The sequence below is a fragment of the Mus caroli genome, chromosome 6, assembly GCF_900094665.2.
Source record: "Mus caroli chromosome 6, CAROLI_EIJ_v1.1, whole genome shotgun sequence".
Classification (NCBI taxonomy): domain Eukaryota; kingdom Metazoa; phylum Chordata; class Mammalia; order Rodentia; family Muridae; genus Mus; species Mus caroli.
Genome location: NC_034575.1, coordinates 49,522,561 through 49,532,470, shown reverse-complemented (window position 1 = coordinate 49,532,470; position 9,910 = coordinate 49,522,561). Strand labels below are relative to the sequence as shown.

Here is a 9,910-nt window from a genome sequence, read left to right as displayed (position 1 = left end):
AAAAAAAAAAAAAAAAGTGTTCCTAGAGGCTTACTGCAAAATAGTAAAACAAGTTTAAAACCAAGAAAAAGAAACCCTAAAGTTTACTCTCGTTCATTCTAACAAAACTACTATTCATTTTTATGGCCCTTTCCATGTTTCATTAAAATATAAGTGTGGCTACAGGGTATATTCTAAGTAGTGTATATAAAACTATGCCATTTCCTGTATGATTTTACACTTTTCCTATTTTTAAGTAAGTAAATGCTCACAGGTTAACTGTAACTGAATGTCAGACTGAAATGATCTACTTGACGACAATTAGTTTAACCTCTCTCAAGTCAATGGACAAATACACTATTCTTACTTTCAACTAACATACTTATTTTTTTTTCCTTTTAGATTATTTCCTAATATGGCCCGTGTCCTAGTTTGGGTTTCTGTAGCTGTGATGAAACATGATGAACAAAGCAACCGAGAAGGGAAAGGGTTTATTCAGCTTACACTTCCTTAGCACTGTTCATTATTGAAGTCAGAACAGGAACCTGAATGGAGTAGGAACCTGGAGGCAGGAGCTGATGCAGACGCCATGGAGCAGTGCTGCTTAGTGGTTAGCTCCTCCCACTTTCTTACAGAACCCAGGATCCTCAGTCCAGACTGCCCCACCCATCAATCTCTAATTAAGAAAATGACTTACAGCTGATCTTATGGAGGCATTGTCTCAGCTGATGCCCCCTCTCTTCAGATAACTCTAGCTTGTGTCAAGCTAGTATAAAACTAGCCAGCACAGCCTGAAGGTGGCTCTCGTTAGGAAGCTCGCTTGCTGCCACAGCTATGAACCTGAGCTCAGTCACTGGAGCCCACATGGTGGAGAGAACTAACTTAAGAAAAATACCTTTCACTGAAAATTCCATGCTTATTACTTTGTATGTCAGGTTGAAATATTAAAAAGGGGGGCGGGGCTAAGGTGGAAAAAAAAAATCAAGGCCCGCCTACATGTCATCTACAGACCCACATTACATTAAAAAGAGAAAAGGAACCACGCGTGATGTTATGCTGTGCAGAGTCAAGGGAAGTGAGACAGCCCTACATATGCAGAGCCACGAAAGGCACAGCCCTGCTGCCTGCATAAGAGCTGTCTTTTTTTTCCCCTTCCCTTCTCCCTTGCTCATCCCCCACCCCCACCCCGCTCGCTCTGGGCCCCAGCTCTTCACTGCTGAGCCATCTCACCACCCCATAAAAGCTGTCTTATATTTTAAGAGTGTGGACTAGATCCACGCTCTCCAGCACCATGGGCCACTAGATAGGTCTACGTTAATGAAAGTGAAACGAATGTTGAAATTCAATCCTCAGAAACACTGGCTTCTTTTTAAATGCTAAAAAGCCACACATGACTAGTAACTCTAGTCACAACACAGCACAAAATGCAACTGCAACGGACGGATTCAATCATTTCTAAATATAATGCATACTCAAAGACATAAAACACTCTCTCCCTGCCCATCCTGTGAAGCTTACTGGAAGGTCTGATGATCATGGACTTCTGCAAACACAACCCCCACCCTGCAGCCTTCCTCTTGGCCCTGAAGTTTACCTTTTGTCACAGGCAATTTTAATAAGTGTGTTAGATAAACAAATAAATGAAAAACAATACGTACCCAGGCATATTTCCTCCAGGCCCAATGAAGGTCTGGAACATTAAGTTAAAAGGTACCGGAGGGGACAGGTCATTGCCAGTGGTGGGAGATTTTACATTGTAGTTCACAAAAAGATCCGCAAGTTCCTGTTGTCCATAGTTATCAAGCTAAGGGCATATAGAGAAGATAATGAGTGCAAACGTTACAGAACAAGGCACAAGATCAAGTACTATCCACAGCTGCGTCCCACCACTGTTCCAGCCACACTAAGTGCAGGTCGCCAGCCCAACGCATGACCAGGAAAAACCCACTAACAAGGACGAGGTCTGCCTGGGGGAAAAGGGCTGACTCCAGGTCTGAGACATGAAGCAAACACAATGAGCCTAAAAGTATCCTGTCATATCAGTAAGCAAGGAAGTTACCGAAGAGTGCTAAGGTGCACTGAGAGACTCGGTGAACACTCCTGCAGCTCAAACGAGACAGTTCAACCATCAGCAATAGCTACCACTAAAGGAGAAGTATCAGTCTTTAACTTCTAAATCAGAACTGAGAACAGCATAAAACCGTGCAGACAGGAGGGACCTCACTGCGTCCATTTGGACTTTATGGAAATGATGGCCCGGGCACTGTTAGATGGATAGTAAGGATCCGACAAATCGTTTAAAGCAAGATAGAGGCATGGATCAAAGACGGAGTCTCCATTTTCTTTACGGCTGATAAGGGAAGTTTCCCATTTTCTTCAGTCAAAAGAAACAGCAGAGGACAAAAAGTCATTTTGGAATGCTCGTCATCCAGTGGGCCTGGGCCATGCGCACAGTGATGGACCCATGGAGACAAGCGAGCACTTAGCAAGTGTCTAAGCTCTAGTGATGACCAATCAGAGATGAACAGGCAGGGCCATGTGAATAGTGACGAGATTTTTTTCTCTATCATTTATTTATATTCCATAAAGTAAAAAAAAAAAAAAATCATTTCAAGGAATTTTAAAGAATTTTTTTTTTTTTACTTTTCAAGTATACTTGCTAATTTTTATTTTTTACAATAAAAAGTTTTAAAGCTGACTTTACAAATCTGTAAATGCAAACAAAGGTCAACAAAGTTGGGGGGTGAGGGGAAGCAAGGGAAGTAAGCAGTGCCAGTTGAGACCACACAGAGAGACAGGGAAACAAGGACGCAAACATCAGCAGCTGAGTCCACACCAGGAAAGAAAGAGCTGTTCCTATGGATGAGTGAATCTGCGCTTCAGAGGCGCTCCCACAGTCCCACAGCGGCACTGGAATCATGGCATGAACTAGTATGGCTTTGCCATGACGTGGCTCCATACCAGCTGGGCTTTGAGCCATGAGGCTAGAGGCCATTTCTGAGAACTGCATCAGCTGCCACCCTCACTCTTCACTGAGGCTTTATATATAACAACTGCAACAAAAATCACTGTCCTGAATACGAAAGTCTAGTGTTCAAACTGCAATCACAGGTCCCCAGGTCTCAAAGTTTACTTTACTTGGAAAGGAAAGCAACAGGTAAGATCAAAGACACACTCCAAGGCATATATATGGCTATATGCCTTGGAGTTAGTAATGCTGAACGGAAAACAAGAAATCAGAGGGAGAAAGGCAGGCATAGTGGTGTACAGCTTTAATCCCAGTAGGCAGAGGCAGGACAGCCTGGTCTACATAGTGAGCCAGGACAGCCAGAGCTATGTAGTGAAACCCTGTCTCCAAAAACAAAAAATAAAATCAATCAAGGACAATTAGTGGCGTCTCTCATTTCCCTTTAATAAACATGAAGCCTTGGAAAAGGAAGGAAATAGAAGGAACCCATGAGACTGAGGCCACAGGCCACAGGTCCACTCCCAGCGCTGGAAAGAGCTGCAACTGTAGTAGAAGTGTAATTTAAAAAAAAATAATAATAACTTTCTAAACTTAACAGCATTAGTGTGACAAGCTTCGGGCAAGTGACAAACTATACATCACAGGGACTGACACTGCTAGATGGGTAAGCAAGCAGACTAACAAAGTGTTTAAATGGAGAAGAAAATTTCACATCTGATGTTGGAAGGCAAAACTAATTATCAGAGAAGAATGTGCATGCTTAAAAGAGAAATAGGCTAAGGGTAGCAAAGAGTCTAGCAATTTCCATGAAAGAAAAGCAAACTGTTAAAAATCAGCATGGTGGCGAAGGCTGATGAGGAATGCCAATTCAAAAAGATCTAAAAACAAACAAACAAACAAAACAAAACAAAATAACCCAAAGGGGGTAGGTGGGACAGTTCAGTGGGAAAGGGTATTTAGCACCAAGCCTGACGGCCTGAGTTCAAACCCAGGGATCTATGCAGTGGAAGGAGAGCGCCAACCTGACTCCCTATAGCTGTTGTCTGGCCTCCACCCTAGACCACAGCAGGGGCCACTCCTTCTCTCACAAGGTGAATAAGTAAACTTGACAAAACCAAAACAAGCCAGCAAATGTTAGAGTTCTCTACCCAGTTTTAGACAGAGCAATAGGCTTTAGAGCTAGGCATGAATGCTATGCTTGTAATCCCAACAACTGAGAGGCTGAGGCAGGGGGATCACATCAAGCTGGTGACCAGCTTGTGCTAGTCATGAGGTCTAGACTACTTTGGGCTAGACAGAGACTTCGATGAAAAGACACAGGAAGAAAAGTAGGACCACAACTGTTTGTCGTTAGAAAATGTGAGGTATGCCCCATGACTGACATAGTATAAGAAAAACTGTAAATGCATTTTGCTCAGGCAGAACTCCCGAAGGGCGGGTTGTTCTGATGTGTCTCCCGACTGCTCACCTGGGCCAAGACACTTTCCATCTCTGACTTCTTCTCAGCAGAGCACTTCTTATCCGACATCAGTTTCTGTAAATGAGCTAGAAGAACAGTGCTAGTAAGCAACAGTTTCCAGCAAGGAAGGAGAGCACATTCTGAGCACCAATGCTGGGCAATAAAGACAAATACAAACTATATATTTGGGATGGGGGGTGGGGAGAGGCTGGAGAGATGGCTCAGCAGGTAAGAGCACCGACTGCTCTACTGAAGGTCCTGAGTTCAATTCCCAACAACCACATGGTAGCTCACAGTCACCCATAATGAGATCTGACACCCTCTTATGGGGCATCTGAAGACAGCTACAGTATACTTAATTATAATATAAAATAAATCTTTAAATATAAATATATATTATATAAATAAAATTTATATATTATATATGAATAAATATATTATTTATTTATTTTATGTGTATATGAGTACACTACTGCTCTCTTCAGACACTAGAAGAGGGCATCGGATCCCATTACAGATGGTCATGAGCCACCATGTAGTTGCCGAGAATTGAATTCAGGACCTTAGAAAGAGCCGTCAGTGGTCTTACCCGCTAAGCCATCTCTCCAGGACCCGAAGCTAATGTTCTTATCTTCTACTTGTTCACTGACACTTTCGCAGGGAGGTCTTGATGTTACCTAGGTAGAAAACCCTGTGCTGATGATGGAATCCAGGACTCTAAACATGCTAAGAGTCTACCACTGAGCTACAGTCCCGGCCCATAATAATGTCTTGATCACTTGCTGATTAGAAAAATTACTATCTAAATATAACTAATCTGTAGGTGACTCTGTAACATAAGTTTGAAACGTATGTTTAATCTGAATATGTTAAAACAAGCCAATTTTTAAAAAACAACAGAAAAACTTGAGAAATAAGTTCAAGCTTGTTTTGATCAAGCACAAGAAAGATGCAGACGCATACCTTTCAACAGGTGGTCTGCTCGGAAGCACTCTCCGTTCTTCACGTCCTTCACCATGAAGTCAGCAAATTTGTCTACATGGCCAGAGGTCCTAAGTGAACAAGCAAACCAACAAGTGAACACACAATATCATCCTAGCAGAGATCCGCTATGGAAACTTCTAGTTACTTCAAATGATGTTCTGCTGGGACACACAAGTGAAAGGATGTCTTGCTAGAGCAAGCACGTGAAAGACTGTTCTCCTGAAGCAGACATATGTGAGAGGACACTTGATAAATATGACCCCACAGACAGTGGGGAATGAGTGCTGAGCCTTGGTTTGGTTTGCTCCACCTTTCTAGTCTCTGCTCACCACAGGCATGTATTGGTTCGCCTTAAGTTGTGTTGTCAAGCTCAACTTGTGCTAACTCTGCCACTGAGAGAAACTTGCCCAAGAACTGCTCCTGAGATCCCCACAGCAGCTTTTAGCTTCTGCAGCCTCATCTCAGGCTGGTTGGCGAGACAGGTGGTTTCTTCAGGATTGAACTACAGCTGCCTGGTGTCTGCTTGCTCAAAGGACTGGACCAAAGCTGTTGGTTCGAGCCTGTTGTCTGCCTGCCTAGAGGACTGGTCTGCAGCTGCTGAGTCATATTTGGTGTTTGCTATGGGACTGAACTGCTGAGAAAGAGCAAGCTCACCCTAAACAACTACTGCTGAACAGGTCCACTTCCCCCACATCCTAACGACTTTTCTCTTCCACTCCCTCTGCTGGGTGGTGGGCCAGAGGAGAGGGTGAACCCTTATTAAAAGTAGGTACAAAAAATTTATGCTTACAAGTATGTTTATCCAGAGTTTAGATTCATGCATATCAAGACAGAAACTACATCTAAAGTAACAATATATGGCAGACAGAGACACATGCCCTGAGAAAACTCCTTTCTTCTACCCTCTCAAGTATTTCTTTCCCAGGAAAAAAGAGATTATCTAGATTATACACATTTACAAACCGTCTTAAGGCTGTATGACATTTCAGGATAATTCAAGCTTAGCGAAGGCCAAAGCCATCAGATGAACTAAGACTCACAGCTCAGCAGATCCTCACCTACAGTGACTTTAGTATTTAGTTACTGTAAGTGGGACAAATAGCTCAACGAATTTATCCAGATCTTACAGACTCATCAACAGGGACGCCTCGGATTACTAAGAGCACCTCAAAGAGGCTAATAATAAAAACTGCTCCTTCCCAGACAGCATTAAATGGTAATAAGGGTGAGACACAAAGTGGTAAGTAAGAATTCCTCTTGCACAGTTACAGAAACCCCACCCTACCTGCAATAATCTTGAATCTTATCCTTTGCATTTGGGTGAGAATGCCTACTATACTAGCATTTTACACCATGGAAATTAATAGCCAAGGGAATATCCACAAATGTAGCTATGCAAACACAAAGTCATAAATACTTTAACTTAAATCCATAAGTTAGCATACTAATTAAACTATGTTACACTTGTAAAACACAATATTATGCTATCATCAAGAAAAATGCTTTTTAAAATTATTCATTCACTGTATGTCCGTATGTGGGTGTATGTGACAAGGTCAGAGGGCAAGCTGTAGGAGTCAGCTCACCCTCTATACTATGTGGGACTAACTAATTAAACTAAGGTTATCAGCTTTGCCAGCAAACACTTTGACCTGCAGAAGGGGACAAACAGCAATTTCAATGTGGCCACCTGTGAGCAGCAGGTATATACTGCTTTTGTTTGTTCTTCACTAATTTTCTAAATGAACACAGACAGCTTTTGTAATCAAAGGGTTAACTATTAACTTGTAAAGGCCCTCTCCCACCGAAGCAGAAGCTCACTTTAAAACTGGCTCAGGGGTGAGCATGGTGCAGTCAATTTCCAGGATCTGCTCCTCTTGGATAAAGTGCTGCCTCCAGGCCTGGATGATATTGTTCTTCAAAGCACATCCTACCGGCCCGAAGTCATACAATCCACTGACACCTGTGAGGAAGAGAGGCAAACATGGCTTTTCCTGTCACTCTGACTCAGATGTTGCCCACAGGTCAAGCCTCTGCACCACAGAGCGTTACTTACTGCTGGCTGACTGTGGAAAACTAAAAGCTCCCTCTACTCACTGAAAAGGCAGACTGCAATGTACGTGGAGAACCAGCTACACAGGCAGGGGAAATTACCTAAGGGCCAGCACTGTGTTCTCTGAATTACGTTGGGTACTTGGGCTGTCATTTAAACCTCAAGAGGTAAGACATTCAAAGATGTGCTTAGCAAATCCAGACAAGACACAGTGACAAAGCACTACAGGCTGATCACTTCGAGGACCTGTTTAACCAGTAGGCCTTTCTTATAGCACTCAGAAAAACTTGTGTCATCTTCCTGCCTGAAGAACACCTTCCTTGACGAATGCCCACAAAGAATAAGCCAAGGCCCGTGTATGACAGTGGTCTGTGAGGAGGGGCAGCCAGGTATCAGAACTACAATAATGTTCTACACACCCAGGGCACCAGTAGGCCTTAGGAAGAATGTACCAATATATACACAGCCACAGCAAATGCCTAGTGTCTGAGCTTGTAATCACTACCCACTATGAGAAAAAAGGCTCCAAGAATTCTCAGATGGAGTGAGAGAACTTGATACACTCAGCCTTTTCCCTCCCCCCCCCCCCCCCCCCCCGGTGCTCAGGGCACTTTGTAGACAGAAGAGGTGCAGAGTTTAAGACCCTAGGGGATGAAAGGACACCAAGGAAACCAGGCCTTCTAAACAACAGGAGCAACACCTATGTGAGCTCAGAGACCGAGGCAGTGTGTACAGGGCCTGCACGGGTCTGCACCAAATGGGATGCTGGAGCTGAAAGACGCAGACACACGTCCCCATTCCTAGCCCAGAGGCTAAATGAAAGGTTGGTTCTCTCCAACTCTCCAACTCTCGCTGGGGACACAAACTACTCCTAAGGGCAGGGCACATGCCCAGCAGTAGATGCCAACAGAAAAGGAGCTCAAAGGTCATGCCAGGGTGCTTTCTTTTTCCTTCTGAAAATTTATTTTCTTTTATTTTTTAATTCTTTTCTTTCTTTCTATCCTACGGGTCCTCTATGCACATATTATGGCTTCCAGTTTCATGTTCTTATGGGATTCCTGAGTGTGGGTGAGCACATCTCTGTGCCTTTATCTGCTTCTTGGGCTCTTTCTCTTCTGTTTGTTTTATTCCATTCCAATCTGGGTTTTTTTTCCCCTCTCTTATTACATTTTATTCAATTTACCTTTAGATAGCCGTTAGTTTTCCAGGGAGAGACAGAAAGGAGGTGGATGTGGATGAGAGGAAAAAGTGGGAATGAACTGGGAGGAAGAGAGGGAAGGAAAACTGGCGCACACCTTTAATCCCAGCACTCGGGAGGCAGAGGCAGGTGGATTTCTAAGTTCGAGGTCAGCCTGGTCTACAAAGTAAGTTCTAGGACAGCCAGGGCTATACAGAGAAACCCTGTCTCGAAAACAAAAAAAAAACAAAAAAAAAACAAAAAAAAAGGTCGACAGTGGTGACACACACCTTTAATCCCAGCACTCAGGATGCAGAAGCAAGTAGACGTCTGAGTTTGAGGCCAGCCTGGTCTACAGAGTTCTAGGACAGGACAGCCATGGCTACACAGAGAAACGCTGTCTTAGAAAATATATGTATATGAACAGAGAAGTAAACTTTACGGGGTGGGAGGGTAACTAACAGAGTGGGGTACTAAGAGTGAGCATTATGCAAATGTCAACTCTTGAACAAAAATGCATATTACATGACTCCTCTCCTTTATGGGATCTGACACAATTGAATAAACATCAGTTAGCAAGCCAAGCTCTTGACTAAGCATAGTGTGATTTAGATAAGTCTGGCCCCAAAGACACACTTTAGAACACTTGGCTCAAAGGGAGTGGCACTACTAAGAGGTGTGGTCTTATTGGAGGAAGTGTTGGGTGGGCTTGAGGTTTCCCAAGCTCAGACTCTGCTCAGCGTGGAGAGACCTTCCTCCCAGCTGCTTGCAGAAGGCAGTGTCCTGGCTGCCTTCTGATCAAGAGGTAGAACTCAGCTTCTTCTCCAGCACCATGCCTGCCCCATGCTGCCATGCTTCCCGTCATGCACTGTGGCTTCATTCACCCCCTACCTCCATAAATAGCAAAAGCCTGATCGTAGAAAAACCTCCTCTTCAATGTATCTTCCATTTTTGCTCTATCTACGATGTCATCTTTGGGCTGCAATGCCAGCTCCTATAATAGAAACAAGAAGAGAGTAATTGGACAGGTAAGTGGAGTTCTAACACATCTGCATTTGGTAGAATCCAGTATAAAATGCTAGAGACATAAGACGTTGAGGAGCTAAAATAGAGGCCTCAGTCCCCACAAACACTTTGAGCAGCAGTAAAGAAGCTGTGATAGTTTGGATCTTAAAGTCCCCAGCAGCTCAGAGTTGAAGGCTCACTGGCTCTTCAGTTGACAGTGTTGCTGGAAGTGGTGGAAACACCAGGAGATGCGCTCGCTCGCGTGCTCTCTCTCTCTCTCTCTCT

The 9,910-nt window shown here is 43.6% G+C and overlaps 1 protein-coding gene across 1 annotated transcript in view; it reads right to left on the bottom strand.

Moving 5' to 3' along the window:
- The window catches only part of Gars (glycyl-tRNA synthetase), a 42,752-nt gene that overhangs the window by 22,687 nt on the left and 10,155 nt on the right, over positions 1 to 9,910 (bottom strand). The window contains exons 3-7 of the mRNA XM_021165313.2: positions 9,512 to 9,614; positions 7,212 to 7,353; positions 5,370 to 5,458; positions 4,416 to 4,492; positions 1,638 to 1,783 (exon numbers count right to left, since the gene is read on the bottom strand). Of these exons, the coding sequence (XP_021020972.1) occupies positions 1,638 to 1,783; positions 4,416 to 4,492; positions 5,370 to 5,458; positions 7,212 to 7,353; positions 9,512 to 9,614 (557 nt within the window). The remainder of the gene's footprint in view (positions 1 to 1,637; positions 1,784 to 4,415; positions 4,493 to 5,369; positions 5,459 to 7,211; positions 7,354 to 9,511; positions 9,615 to 9,910) is intronic.